Source organism: Schistocerca nitens, chromosome 4 (genome assembly GCF_023898315.1).
Source record: "Schistocerca nitens isolate TAMUIC-IGC-003100 chromosome 4, iqSchNite1.1, whole genome shotgun sequence".
In the NCBI taxonomy this organism is placed as follows: Eukaryota; Metazoa; Arthropoda; class Insecta; order Orthoptera; family Acrididae; genus Schistocerca; species Schistocerca nitens.
The window spans coordinates 595,639,817-595,656,103 of record NC_064617.1 but is presented as its reverse complement, the minus strand read 5'-3'; the positions used below and the strand labels follow the sequence as shown (position 1 = coordinate 595,656,103).

Here is a 16,287-nt window from a genome sequence, read left to right as displayed (position 1 = left end):
ATATTTATGCCATTCAACATTTTTTTTCACAAAATTGTGGCTTCCATCTTTTACCTTTATAACATAAGGTAATTGGTCTTCTGAAAGTAATAACACAGGATAACTAATGCTGCATTACTGTTTAATGTTCCTACAAGTCATGATAGAATATGTGAGGTTCTGCTGAAAGTTAGTATGTGGTGGCTTTAGTTAAATTTATTCCAGTAAGTTAAGTTTAATGTTGAAATACCTCTTACTCTAGAGGAGATGAAATTTTGTTAGTTTGTGGGATTTATGTGAAATGACTGAAGTCAATACAATGCAGCTACGTTTTGGTCCTCTCCTGGAGTGAAGCTATGATGTGAGATTTTTGGGCCCTTAAATGTTTTGTTATTAATAGACATTATCACAACAGTAACTTGTAGGTTAGGGATATATTGTACTAATAGTATTCAGTCTTGAGTACTTTTCTTTTATAATTATTGTCCTGCGACTTTAGGAGCTACAACTTCATTCTTCAAGGACTTAATAGACATAACGTGTGTTACAATTACTTCAGGTTTTTCCTAACAGAACAGAATGATACAGCTACTAGCTTTGCAAGAAAAACTGCCACAAGTGAGATTAATAATGAATATCAAGTATTGTGTAACATATTACCTGTGTTTGACTGCATAAAGTATATCATCTGCATTACTGAAAAACTTCCACATATGCACTTACATTTCAGCAATAGTGATAAATGCCTCTACATCCGTACATTTGTCCTCTAGCCATCCCTGCTTAGCCATTTTGCACTTCCTGTTGATCTTGTTTTTGAGACGTTTGTATTTGTTTTTGCTTGCTTCATTGACTGCATTTTTATATTTCCTCCTTTCAGCAATTAAATTCATCTTCTGTTACCCAACGATTTCTACTAGCAAAAATCTTTTTACTTGATCCTCTGCTGCCTTCACTATATCATCTCTCAAAGCTGTCCATTCTTCTTCTACTATATCTCCCCCCCCCCCCCCCCCCCGCTCTCACACACACACACTTATCTTCTCTCTGAAACACTGTACAACCTCTGGTTCTTTCACTTTATCGAGTTCCCATCTCCTTAAATCCCTATCTTTTGCAGTTTCTTCAGGTTTAGTCTACTGTTCAGGACCAATAAATCACATATGTAACAGCTGAGATAGTTTGGGCTTGTGATGTTGTTGCTTATGTACATAAAGTTTGTTGTAACTGTGAGTTAGAAATTGTGTTACTTTATTGTATGTGTAATAGCTTATTTTAATACCAAATCTTTTGAAAAGTTTAGCAGTTCTGTTAAAAGTTCTGAAATATTTTGTGGTTTATTGTCTTTTGGTAACAAGTGTGTTGGTTCATTTCTGTTTACTTTCTTTTCTATGTTATTATGGAGGGGATGTAAAAGTGAAACAAAGACTGTGGTTTATTGGCAGAACACTTAAAAAATGCAGCAGTTCTACTAAAGAGACTGCCTACTCTACTCTTGCCCATATGTTTTGTTGCACAGTTGGGTAGCTGCATCAGATAGGATTGAAGGAGGATGTTGAAAAAGCCCAAAGAATGGCAGCTCATTTGGTATTATTGCGAAGTAGGGGATTGTGTGTCATGTGGATGCAATAGGCAAATTGGGATGACAATCATTAAAATTAAGACACATTTTTGCTGTAGCAGGATCTTCTCATGAAATTTCAATAACAAATTTTCTCCTGCAAGTGTGAAAATATTTTGTTCGTGCCCACCTACATAGGGGGAAATGATCATCATAATTAAAATAAGAATCAGAGCTCACATGGAAAGATTTTAAGTGTTCGTTTTTCCTGCATGCTGTTGAAGATTGGAATGGTAGAGAATTTGGTTGAAGGTTGTTCAACAAACCCTCTGCCAGGCTCTTTAATTGTGAATTGCAGACTAATCATGTCGATGTAGATGATTGCAGATGCTACTTATCCATTATTAGCAGCATTTTGTTCGATTATTATCGCCAAGATCATGGTGAGCCATTGAGAAGGTCACCACCCTGTGCTGCTAGTTTTTGTGTAGTGGGATGGAGGAAGTTGTTGTATATTGTTAAATAGTTCTAGATGCAGGTGTTTTTTTTTCTGTGTATGGTTTAAGTGTGTGTGTGTGTGTGTGTGTGTGTGTGTGACAGACAACAACTGCAACTACGCATATTTGCACATAAGATCAAATATGAACATCACTAATGATAAAGTGACAAAGAAATGAAAAAAAATAGAAGAAATCCATCTCAAAAATCCGTTGAAACTTGAAACACACAAAAAATCCTTCAACAGTGCTTGAAAAACCACCCACATTTAAGTTTGTCTCCAGCCATCAACACAACAGTCATTGACTTTGAGAAGAATGAAAGCTGTTTGAGAAAGGCCTCAATCAAAACATAAGGCATTAGTTAGACCAAAAAACAAGCTGCAAAATTTGGAGTAAACACTCCACAAAACGGATAATAGTGACTCACAAGGCCAACTTAGCTCTGAAGAAAGCACTGGAAGAAGACCAAAGGCAACAGTGTATCTCATCTAGAGAGTAATGTTGTTGTTGTGGTCTTCAGTCCAGAGACTGATTTGATGCAGCTCTCCATGCTACTCTATCCTGTGCAAGGTTCTTCATCTCCCAGTACCTACTGCAACCTACAGCCTTCTGAATCTGCTTAGTGTATTCATCTCTTGGTCTCCCGCTACGATGTTTACCCTCCACGCTACCCTCCAATACTAAATTGGTGATCCCTTGATGCCTCAGAGTATGCCCTACCAACCGATCCCTTCTTCTAGTCAAGTTGTGCCACAAATTTCTCTTCTCTCCAATTGTATTCAATACCTCCTCATTAGTTATGTGATCTACCCATCTAATCTTCAGCATTCTTCTGTAGCACCACATTTCGAAAGCTTCTATTCTCTTCTTGTCTAAACTATTTATCGTCCATGTTTCACTTCCATACATGGCTACACTCCATACAAATACTTTCAGAAACGACTTCCTGACGCTTAAAACTAAACTCGATGTTAACAAATTTCTCTTCTTCAGAAATGCTTTCCTTGCCATTGCCAGTCTACATTTTATATCCTCTCTACTTCGACCATGATCAGTTATTTTGCTCCCCAAATAGCAAAACCCATTTACTACTTTAAGCGTCTCATTTCTTAATCTAATTCGTGCAGCATCACCCGATTTAATTCGACTACATTCCATTATTCTCGTTTTGCTTTTGTTGATGTTCATCTTATATCCTCCTTTCAAGACACAGTCCATTCCGTTCAGCTGCTCTTCCAGGTCCTATGCTGTCTCTGACATAATTACAATGTCATCGGCGAACTTCAAAGTTTTTATTTCTTCTCCATGGTTTTTAATTCCAACTCCAAATTTTTCTTTTGTTTCCTTTACTGCTTGCTCAATATACAGATTGAATAACATCGGGGATAGGCTAAAACTCTGTCTCACTCACTTCCCAACCACTGCTTCTCTTTCGTGCCCCTCGACTCTTATAACTGCCCTCTGGTTTCTGTACAAATTGTAAATAGCCTTTCGCTCCCTGTATTGTGCCCCTGCCACCGTCAGAATTTGAAAGAGAGTATTCCAGTCAACATTGTCAAAAGCTTTTTCTAAGTCGACAAATGATAGAAACGTAGATTTGCCTTTCCTTAATCTATTTTCTAAGATAAGTCGTAGGTTCAGTATTGCCTCACGTGTTCCAGCATTTCTACAGAATCCAAACTGATCTTCCCCGAGGTCAGCTTCTACCAGTTTTTTCATTCGTCTGTAAAGAATTCGTGTTAGTATTTTGCAGCCACGGTTTATTATACTGATTGTTTAGTAATTTTCACAACTGTCAACATCTGCTTTCTTTGGGATTGGATTTATTATATTCTTCTTGAAGTCTGTGGGTATTTCGCCTGTTTCATACATCTTGCTCACCAGATGGTAGAGTTTTGTTAGGCCTGGCTTTTCCAAGGCTGCCAGTAGTTCCAATGGAATGTTGTCTACTCCCGGGGCCTTGTTTTGACTTAGGTCTTTCAGTGCTCTGTCAAGCTTTTCACACAGTATCATATCTCCTATTTCATCTTCATCTACATTCTCTTCCATTTCTATAATATTGTCCTCAAGAACATCACCCTTGTATAGACCCTCTATATAGAGAGTAATACCAGTCAAAAGTTGAAAGAAAATAGGGCCATAGCTGTTAACGCCAATAAAGACTATGTCACTGTTATAATGAAGGTAAGTGACTATGTACAAAAAAACACAAGCCATTTTTTTCCTCGAAAAAAATCATCTGGAAAATTAAGAAAGATTCCTCCCAAAAATAGGGCAAAGAATCAGCGAAGAACGGCACTTTCCTATTCACTGAGCAAGAATCTATGGACATAATCATGCTGAATCCACAAGTACCAGTTTTAAGAGCCCAACTGATAGTGCATAGATATGATATCTCCATTAGATTAGTTGTAAATTGTAGAAAGAGCCCAGCATTCCAGTTATCAGGAACCTGTTAAACACCCTAAAGAAGGCATAGTACACCAGTGAAAGCAGCAGCCCTGTAAAGAACAACAGAGAATTTACTCAGCCATTTGAGGACTTTCAGGTACCCAGTAGAGCTACACTAGCGTACTTTGATATTGTAAATTTGTATGTCAGTGTCCCAGTTAAGCCAAAATTAGAAATCATTAACAAAAATTTAAATAATTTAAGCCTCAGAAGTAAAGAGTTTATGGACCTCATAGAACTTGTGTTGAAACATAATTGAAGACAGGAAATGGGAAATGCAGGAAGTCTCAAAATTTGATACTTTCGTTTCTTTCCCCTGCCTCAAAATACCTTCACTGTACATAACAGTGAGTAAGTTCCTTTGTCGTAACATGAGGAATGCTGAACCTGGTCACCATGTCTGGTTGCAGTGGTACAGATTATAACTTTTTCTCACTTCCATTGTCTACAAGCAAAAGCAGTAGTATTTTTATTTCATTTATTTTTGAGATGAATCTTTTATGTCCAGTGCTTAATGATGGAAAGAAAAGATTAAAAACATAAAGAACAATACTCAGTTCAGCATTCAAGGAAAGATGCATCAAAGAAAAAAGGGACAGCTGTTCCTCAGAAATAACCATCACATTGTTATATAAGATGAAATCATTAGAATTTAACAGCGTATTGCACAGCAAATAAAATAAAATGTTTTGTAATTTTGGAGACAAAACTGCACGACCTTACTGTCCTAAGAAATGTTCCTCGCATTCCATTGGCCAACAAATTAAGTGCAGCAAAAAGAAGACCTATTAGCCATGGTTGATATTCTTGAAATGAAACAGAGAATTTTGTTTTTTGTTGTGTCATTCACATCAATACTGTATTCTCATTAGTACTCAGAAATGAGTGAGGTGATGCTGTGCACATTCCATGGAAATGAAGCATCACACTTATATCTTTACCTAAATTTCTGTTTTTACATGTTCTTTTAGCTGTAGACTTACTAACTTCTGTAACATCTGTTAGGCATTATAAATTATGTGAAACGGTCAAAATTTGCATTCCCTTAAATAAAATGATCTCATAAATCCTCCAACAATCCAAGAGGTGGAAATGGCACTCAGAGAGGTGAAAAATTATAAGGCATGCAGAGAAGACCAAGTTTTTGCAGAAATGTGGAAATATGCCAGTGATACAGTTGAAAGACCCTTACACACAGTCCTAACAAAAATCTGGATAACAGAAAAGTTTCCCGAACATTGGACCACAGCCATAATCCACCCACTCCACAAAAAAGGAGATAAAAGCAACCCAGATAATTACAGATGTGTCTCTCTCTTAGACTGCACATACAAGATTTTCTCCAAAATTCTATACAAGAGGATCAAAGAGCAACTAGAGGAAGAATTAGGTGAATACCAAGGAGGCTTCAGACCTTGGAGAAACTGTGCAGGGCAGATCATCACTTTAAAATTAGCCATAGCATATTACAAGAAACTAAATAAACTCTTGTAATAACCTTTGTGGACTTCTGAAAAAAGCATATGACTGTATCCATAGACCTTCAATGTTAAAAATATTAAGAAATTTTGGGCTGCATACAAAATTAATCAAATTGATACAACTCACCTTAACCAGCATTGTATCAAAAGTCAAGTTCAGGGGGGAACTCTCTGAGCCATTCATCATAAAAACAGGTTTAAGACAAGGAAATTGCTTGGCACCTCTACTGTTCAACTGTGCTTTATAATACATAATGAGGGAATGGTACAAGACTTACCCAAAGAACATCCAAATTGGAAGATCCAAAGACAACATAAGTTTAAATTGTCTAGTATTTGCTGATGACCTTGCTCTCTTGTCCAAAAGTACTCAAGAAACCAAACAAGAAGTTATCTCACTACAGGAAATAGCACAGAAAATTGGCCTTGCAATATCCTTTGAAAAAACAATCCTCATGTTAACTGACCCACCACTCATAAACAAAATTGCCATTGGAAACCAAGAAATCAATATTGTAGATAAATTTAAATATCTGAAAGAAATCATAACATACAACCTCAGTGAAAACCCAGCATGGCATAACAGAATAAACAAATTGACTAGAGCACAATATATCACCAAGAACACTTACAACAAAAAGGGCCTGTCAATAGCAACAAAATTAAAACACTACAAAACAGTTAATCAACCAGAAATAATGTACGCAAGTGAAACCGTCTTCAAAACAACTGCCACTGCACAAATAGACAAAATACTCAAAATAGAGAGAATAATCATCAGAATGTGCATCAACAAATCTTACCAGAAAGATGGACACTGGAGAGTAGCTACAAATGAAACAGTCTACAAGGAAATAGAATCAGTAATGAGTACGATCAGGAAGAAACATATTTCATTTTTCAGACATCTAATCAGAACACCAGAGAACAGGATCATCAGGAGAATAATAGAAAAATTGTTTAATAGTAAGTGCAACATTAAGTGGATAACAGAAATCAAGGAAGATATGGATGAGCTACAGATTACATTGGAAGACCCAAGAAACAAAACTGACAAATTCAGTTAACTCAAAGACACACAAACCAGACTGCAAACAAGAGTCAACAAACAGATAATAGGAAGGGTGATTTCTGATGAAGAAAGAAGGATGAGATCTGAGAGAATGAAGAAGTACTGGGCTGACAGGAAACTGAAAAATTCTTTGTATAAAGTTGGCTAGAGTGGTCCAATGAAGGCCATAAAATGTAAATAATAATAATAGTAATAAATGTTTTGTAATTTAAATCTGCTGTGGTTTTTCTGTCTTATTACATTTTGACGTATAACCGTTTCAGCATGTCCCATTTCCAGTCCACAGTTATTTTCAATTTTATCAACAACCACATTGTGTAGCTGTGGAGTCAAGTCTCTCTGGTTTCTTGGCTGTCATTTATATTTATCATTTAGAAAACCTGACTCTTTGTTCAAATCATGTCTTAGTTAGCCGAATAATTTTATTTTTGATATGTAGATGACATCATCATACTTTCCCAGGCCAATGAAAATGAAGTAGAATGATTATGTAACCCTTTCTGTCAGCTCCAGGGATGGTACCTTATGAACACAAATGAAATTAAATTTTATTAATTGTTGTTCAGTTTTATTAATGTACTTTTAGAGGTAATGATGCATAAATGGGGTTCAGAACTTGAAAACATCTTTTAGTATAGTCTTCAGAAACTTATTTTTTCCACTTACAGAGACATTTAAGTATGTTTAGCCAACGTAAACAGTATCTTTTTAAATGAGTAGTAAAAGTTGTAATAGAACCCTTGAAGAAAACTTTACTACAAATCAAAAACATAGCAAACATTTGAGTTAAAATTCAAATAGTGTACATAATATTGTTTCTCAGAACATTCATCATGTTCTTTGGAACAAATTCACACTTCGAACATATAACTCCCGCTGTTTACTTCATGTGCATCTCTTACAGTTGTTGCAGGTTGTTATTATTTGGTCCACTTTGTTATACTTTTCTGCTTTTGACCGGCTTTCACTGGTACACAAATAACATCTACCTGTAGCTCCATGAGTTTCCGTAGCACCGAAGTTCAGCTTGATTTTCTGTCCAAGAATACCCCTTTCATAGTTAAAACAATTGTTGCTATGCACACACACACATTTGATGTCTAGATGCTTTATATTACCACAGCACTATTATTAATTGAATAAGACATTCGTTGTGCAAAGTTGCATTTACAACTGGGAGAACGTAATGACCACCTCATTAGACAAATTTTTGGATTAAGTTTAACTAAAAAATTTAAAACATATATAGAATCATGTAGAATAATTCATTAAAAATTAAAATTCTTCATTTTACAATGTAAAGAATGTGATTAGATTATAGTATGTATAGAATGTGGGCTTAAAGTTGGTATTGCCAGGGTTAATTCCACTTTTGACTGTTTTCTCGTAAAATTTAACAACTTTGTTGTTCTGATCATGTTATGTAAAAAATTGAAGCAGATGTAACACTCATTATCTCCATGCAGTCCTTGGAAAATGGACTTGTAACTCCGAAATGCATTAACAACAAGTATAAAATAAAAATATTTTGACAGGAGGCCAAATATTATTAAAAAAATATATCCTTCCAAACCAAACCAAATCAAATTTAGTTGTGATAGGACCATGCATGCTTGATGCTTTAGTTGTAAATGTGGTTGTGCATGATGTGCTTGGGACATACAAAGTATGTCTTCCCATTTTCAGCCAGTACAGAAAATTCATTCAATTATAGACAGCATTGTAGAATTTAATGTTTGTGACTTACTTCCCCCCCTCCAAAGTAACAGTAAGATACGACTAAACCCAGCTTTGGTTACAGCCACTAATGGAATATGCTTCTGCTTTTCATGCAAGTTGGTGCTTCTTTCTATATGCTTTTCACTGGTTAAGAAGTAGGAAGATTCATTTTGGCAACAATTGAAAGATAACAAACATGTTAGATTCTTGATTTTCTTTTTTTAAATAGTATACTGGATTAAATGTTCCTTACATGAAAAAAAATCAATTTATTTTTTGTTTAGCCAGTATAGTATTCATTGCAGTTCCATTTTTACAGTAATTGTGACGTTACCAATGTAATGTTTCCAACACTTGTATACATGATATATTGGTTCCCTTCACTTGCAATAAGAAACTAAATCAAAATATAAGGGGACAAATAACATTTTTTTCTTAATTTCTTGTACATATACCATTAAAAGTAATGTGTTTGGAACTGTTTACAATTGAACAAGTAATGCAAATTTTCACTTCATAAAAAGAATTTTTCTTCCAAATTTCACTTGCAAAATATTAATAAGTAGACGTAATCTGTTCATTTTCCCATTATGTAGAGCATAGACTATCAGTTATAATTATGTAGTCTCCGAGTTTTTAAACCTTTGTGGATTGTGTGATACTTCCAGCTAATAATCTTAATTCTACTCTTTATACAGGGCACAAGTGTACTATCACCAGTCATACCTTTTAGCCTTGTAATTCTACCTGCATATATCATATACAGGAAGAGTGCAGAAAATGTATATGAGCAACATCCAGCACTGTATATACTTGCATTTGGTATGGTGGCAGCGAAAGTGACAAACAGATTAGTGGTAAGTTATTTAATTTTCTCTTTTTAACATAATTATGTTCTGCATTTCTGAAAGTCTCTCTCTCTCTCTCTCTCTCTCTCTCTCTCTCTCTCTCTCTCAATTACCCAGGTACCTAGGGCGTGGGGGACACTCTTCAACTTAACCCAATTTGGTAATAGTCCCAGACTAATAAAAATAATGATGAATTGATTGAATAATGGATTTCAGATCAGGTGGGATAGTAGAATAGGCTTGACCCAATCATTTCTTGAGGCACAAAGGATTTCTCTTTTCTTTCTGGTAGTGTGTCTCCATTAAGAATAATGTACCTGGTTCTTTTAATCAGGAAGCATTTAGTCTATTTACACCTGTGTTATCGTACTCTGTTAATATGTATTTTGTTCACTGCAAAATGATGTAGAACTATACCAAAGCTTCCGTGGAAGAAAAACAAAAGCCAAGGAAAAAAACATGGACATGGACTCTTAGCACAAAATCTGTTCCTTGATTCCACAACATGTGGTTAGGTAGTCACTGGGTAAGTGTCTTGGTGCAAAACTCAAAGCTCAAAGATTGAATCATCACTTGGTTTTAGGATTATGTATCACTTATTGATTCTTTCACTTCTGGCAGTGATTTGCTAATATGAAAAATGCTAAGTTGCCCAGTGGTCAGAGTCTACATTAAAGTGTAGGTCTCCTCATAACTGCCTGTGCAAGTCTGTTCAAAGGTTAGAGGAAGACGAGGACATGCCACTTCCAATAGGACCATGCCTAGTAAAGCATTGTGTATTCAAACCAACTTTTGAGTTGTGGATATCTTTATTGCCTAATAATACGAAAGAATTGACACTAGTGAGAGAGTTCCATAATTCTACATATATGTGCCATCACTCTTCTCATTAAGTCTATAAAGACATAAATATTTTAGAAATCACACTATTCTTGGAGACCTACAATAGTGTCGTTAGATGGTGGGCTGCCTACTTTACTCATGCCTGTATTTATTTTCATTTCTGTACTGAGCTGAAGAAGTTTGCAAATAGGAGATTTTGCTCACTTGTACTTGCTCCAGCATGCCTGCTCTCAGGGACAGCGTGCTCGAGTGTGACTTGCAGGGCAAGTAAACCTCTGTTGAGTGGGGCAACCAGGGGCGGACAAAACTGCAAGTTCTGGCACACTTGTTGCTCTGTTTGTGACTGTAACTTCGCATCTGTTATTATATGTGACTAAATTTCAGGTTTCTCTCCCTTGATATCTCCTCTTTTCAGGCACTACAGCTAATGAAGGACCTGGATCTTGTCAGTCAACTGTCTCCTCCATTCATCTCTTGACTTCATCAGCATTCTCTAGCTCCACACTCCTGATCTTCCGAGATATGTGTCTGCATCATCCAGCCATCACGATCTTGGTCTCACACTGAGCAGCTACTCTCTGGCTTTGCAAGTAGCACTTTCTTTGGTACTCGCAGTTTTTCCGTTCCCTGCACATGTCCCAACCACGGTAACCTTCATGCCTGTACATCTACATTATTAGTGGATTCTTATAGATTTCGTACAGTTCTGAATTGGTCATAATTCTCCAAGCACCATTACATACTGCCCCTTATATCTTCCACAGTACTTTGCATTCCCATGCATCCAAAGCATTTCTGACTCTTTGTGTTACTGTCCACATTTCATGACAATACATAACTACAGGTTTTATAATCATTTTGTAAACTTTCATCTTCAACTGCCTTGAAATGTTGCAGGACTGCAGCATTTTAAGAAAGCTGTAATAGTAGTTGTTAGCTGCAGCTGTTCTCGCATTTATATCTGTTGGTACCATACTGTCGTCCCTAACCATTCCACTCAAGTACTGAAACTGATTTACTGTTTCATACCTTTCAAACCTCTCAACACATCTCCACCTTGTTTTGTTTCTGGTGTTCAGTTTTTTAATCCCCCCTCTTTCTTACACATGATGAGGCCAAGTGCAGCCACTTCATGTTCCAGACCTACACAGTTTTACAGCAGATATTCTCTATTCCTTCTGAGCATCGGTGTGTTGTCCAATAAATAATCTTGTTGGTTAAGTCTTTGAAAGAACAGAAAATTATAGGAATGTTTTCTATTAGCTGTTATTTTGCAGTTGGCATTGCTTGGTCATTTTCACAAGTTTTTAGCATTATATTATAGTGTAGTACTGTAATGGAGCTGAATAGATTGCTTCAAAAAAGTCATACAGTTTTTTTGATATCTGCAACTCCCACAATGTTGGAAAGGCCTTTCCTATTGACACTGTCATATGCTGCATTTCGAAGTCCACATATAGTTGATGTACCATTATTTAAATTTGTGATATTTTTCCATTAACAGTATAAGGGATAACATCTGATCTGTTCCTGCTCCTTTCTTCCTGAAATCACACTGGTATTCTGCAACCATGGCTTCTGCATAAGGTCATAATTTCTTGTTCAGTATCCTAGCAAGAATTTTGCAGGCAGCAATTGCCAATGCTATACCTATATGGCTGTTGCACCCTTCTTCTGTATTGGTATAGTAATGGTTATGTTCCAGTTTGTTGTCATTTGTTCACTTCTCCATATTTTCTGAACTAGTCCATCCATTTTCTTTAATAACTTATACCACCATACTTGAATATTTCACTTGGTACCTTATCTTCCCCCCCCCCCCCCCCCCCCATTCTGTAGTTATTTTGTTTTCTTAACAGCTCCAGTCACTTCTCATGTCACTTCTTCTCCATCCTCATTGCTACCTGCTTATTGCTATCCCTTTCTTGCATCCGTCGGCCATCGTAATTTAATATATTATTATTATGTTAATTGTTGCCGACTTACGTGGTAGGCCTTACTAAAAATGATATTTCATTTTATTTTGATTTAAAATTAATTGCTTTTGTGAAATTCTCCTTTTTAACAATATTAATCTTCAGTATAAATTATTTTTTACGTTAATGAACGTTAGACTCACTGAATCTTAAAGCATGAACATATAAGTTGAACAGTGGAATAAACTTTTCATATTAATTTCCTCAGCTAGTCAGTTCACTTTAAAGCAAAAAAGCTTTAGTTATTAATTACAATTGCGGCCCACACACGCGCGAGAGTATTCATTCTTACCTCCGTTAACCATTGCATGGTAGTCAGAGTCCAGGCTCTGGCTCTCGGCTGTTGTACTGAAAATAAGAATCTTAAAGCTACGTATTTTCTGCAGCGTCGGGTGGCTGTGGAGAAAAATGTATATTATGTTAATAGCGGGCGAGTTTTTCGCTTCCGCTAAATTTTATAAGTTAATATCACCACATAATGGCGTTGTTGGCTGCATCGGCCACTGCGATTGTTGGACTGTAAATTGCTCGAATGCAGGTTAATTCAAGGAAGGCAGACATGAAATCGGGATCACCTCTTACAACTTAAAAGTGAACAATAATGTTAAATCAGTATATTATCTGCTTAATTAGTACAAATATGCTTACATTTGCCAGCACTCGCAAGATGTCCGTCTACACACAACCAAGACAAGAGAAGAAGTGAAGACGACTAAAAAATTAACAAAAGATCGTATCTTGTCGTCTCTTTAGATCATTTTGTTATATTTCTTTGCTCTCGAAACTTACACAGAGAAATTATTATTTTACGGTTACATGATAAAAATATATATTATTCAATTTTTAAATGTCTCGTCTTTGTTTTTTAAGTCTTTTCGTATTATTTCACTGGGGACGCTATATCATCTTCAAATTCGTGAACTTCCCTAGGTTTCAGTTCGTTCTTGAAAATATTTTCCCATCTTCCTACAATTCTGGTTTCATCTCTGATCAGTTTTCCATCTTTATCCCTGCATGTTGTTGCCTGAAGCTGCCATCCTTATTTTCTCTTTTTTACTTCTTTAAACATTATTCTAATATCCTTTTCATATCTGCATTTCTCAGTGCCTTTCATTATCTTTGCCTCCATTTCTCTCGTTTCCTCCTGCAAGTAATTTTTGCTTAAATCTCTTTTTGTCATAATTGTGTCTGGCAGCTCAAGTTCTTGTTGGAGCATTTTTTTCCTCGTTTTCCTTATACTGTTCCATTTCTCAGTAGCCTTCGCACAGTCATTGTCATACCATTCACCTCATTTAACTGTGTTTCTCAGTTCCAGCTTGGATTTCAGCGTCTGTCATATTGTCTGTTCCGTTAATTTCCATTGCACTTCGAGGATAGCTTCCTCCTCAATGACAGTCGATCTCATCCCTTTATCAATTTCTCTTTGGAAATTTTCTTGTTCCCTCTCTCTGGTGACAATTGCGTTCACATTACTTCCTATCCCTTTCTGTGTGGTTATAGATTGTTCTTGATATCCTCTGCCTATACTTGACCAACACCGTGCAGTTGTCTGAAGCAACATCTGCAGCCCCTCTCACCATAATATCATTGAATAAGTGCATGATGTATCTGATTAATTGTATCCCCATCCAGAGATTTCCATGGCTCTTTAATATTGATGTTCTAGTGTTGGCAAATAGTATCTTTTATAGTGAGGTTTCTGTTTACAGCAAAATCATCCAGCAACAATTTGTTGTCATTACACTCTTGATGGAGACTGTACTTTTCTGCATTTTGTCTAAACATGTTTTCCCTTTCATCCTTGGCATTCACTTTTCACTCTAGCATCATATGTACATTAAAGCTGTCCATAAAAGGTCTATAATTCTTTACATCTGTGCTTTTCGTTCTTCTTAAAGCCTACAAAGACGTGCATATTTTGCAAATCACGTGATTCTCAGAGACTAAAATAATGTTGCTAGAAGATGGGCATTTTCCCATTCAGACTGTATTTGCTGTCTACATTATTGATGCCTGTATGTATTTTCGTTTCTCTGCTAAGCCAAAGAGCTTTGCAAATAGATTTTGATCACTCATACTACCCCAAGTGTCCCCAATCTTGGGCACAGTGTCTTCAAGTTTGAATATTTGGGACAAGTAAACTTCTGTTGAGCAGAACAACCTGCAGTGAACCAGACTGTAAGTTCTAGCACAGTCTGTGCTCTGGTTGTGACCGTAACTCTCCATCTGTTGTTCTGTGTGACACCTGAGTTTCAACTTTCTCTTTTGTGATATGGAGACAACATTTTTTCAGCACTCATATTATCTAGAGTTAACAGACAGCAGTATAAAAGCTGTACAACACAACTAAATGCATGAGACACTGAAAGTTTTGTTTTTGGAATTAGAGGCAATTTGCATTAGCTTTGCACACACCATGTGTTAGAGAAAAATTATGAACCATGCTATTTGTTACAATGACTTTTCAGATTTTGCACCTGCAGCTAAACAAGTGAAATAATCAGGTAGCACTAACATTCCAGAACTACTGTTGCATCTCTGAATAGCTCCAAAAGTGTCAAGAGTCATATTGTAACTGTGAAGTTTTTGAGTGGTGCCCTTCTCAGCATGGATTTCTATAAGTTATTGTACTGCCTAACTACAGACTCTTATCATAGTAATGAAATTGTTCCACCTAGTCTCACTTTCTTGCGTCAAGCTTGCCTATAACGAATTCACATAATCAACTGTCTTCATGCTGCAAACAGTGCCTATGTCAACATAAATCATGGGAAAAACCCTTAAAGCATCATTTTTCAGATAATTATTGTAAAAAACTATTTCATGGCCCATCAGCGACTAGGTCATTAGAAGTGGAGCACAAGCTCAGATTGGGGCGGGAAATCGTCAGTGTCCTGACATTTTCCTTAAGAAATTTATGGAAACCTTGATAAACTTAAATCAGGATAACTGGGTGGATTTGAACGAGTATCTCACTGAATGCAATTCCAGTGTCCCCACTGCGTTATCTCCCTTGGTATTTGACATTGTAGTGTCCTTGGTTAAGGAATTGCATAAGTTCTCAGACCGCACCTTCCTCTTCTATTTCAGCTTCCTAGTGGTATCTGTTTGTATTATCTGTAAGTTGTGATGTAGTTTTGCAGGGTTCAATGTTACTTATATTTCCTCAATGTTCACTTACATATTCCCTAGCATTCATTATCTCAGCATGTAGAACTAGCTTTACTTATGATACAAGAAAGTTTCTGTTTTTAAATTGCTCCTGCAGCAGTTTTTTTGTGACTTGCATAAGAAAATTAAATGCCTACAGCTGTTCTTACGATCTTATTTATTGTGTGGCTACCAGTTATGACACTTCAATGCGCCATCTTCAGGCTTTAGTTGATGCTGAAGGGGTTATCACAATTCATAGACATGATGCATCAGTGACCAGTGTAACAGGTTTACACAGACTATCAGTAACTGTGATGTCATCACTCCAACCATCAACTGTCAACTTGGTCTGAAATATCGAGTGACTAGAATGAAACACTGCTATTTTTGAGAGAGGCATGCTTTTGAACTTCCAGCATACATGTTTGATAATGCAACTATGTGCAGGGTAGCTGCAAAACACACTTGCGAAGGGCACATTTAGTTTTTGGAAGAAATGAAGAAAGAATAAAAGCAAGAGATGAAGTGTGGGGAATTTAGAACAATTGCTAGGTGATTGGAAGCCAAAGAATTAACTTCTGCTTTCTAGTTTATTACTAGTGACTGTTGTCGTGATGCAAAGCTTGAGTTGCTGATCTTGCTTATAAATGTAGTGCCATTCTCGTTGAAGAGCAGTACCAGATACGTAGTGGTACTAGAATTTC

The 16,287-nt window shown here is 36.4% G+C and overlaps 1 protein-coding gene across 3 annotated transcripts in view; it reads left to right on the top strand.

The window, feature by feature from the left end:
* Positions 1-16,287, top strand: part of LOC126253347 (cholinephosphotransferase 1) — a 160,385-nt gene that overhangs the window by 54,556 nt on the left and 89,542 nt on the right. For all 3 annotated transcript variants that reach the window (XM_049954616.1, XM_049954617.1, XM_049954615.1), the window contains one exon: positions 9,462-9,620. In XM_049954616.1, coding sequence (XP_049810573.1) covers positions 9,462-9,620 — 159 coding nt within the window. The remainder of the gene's footprint in view (positions 1-9,461; positions 9,621-16,287) is intronic.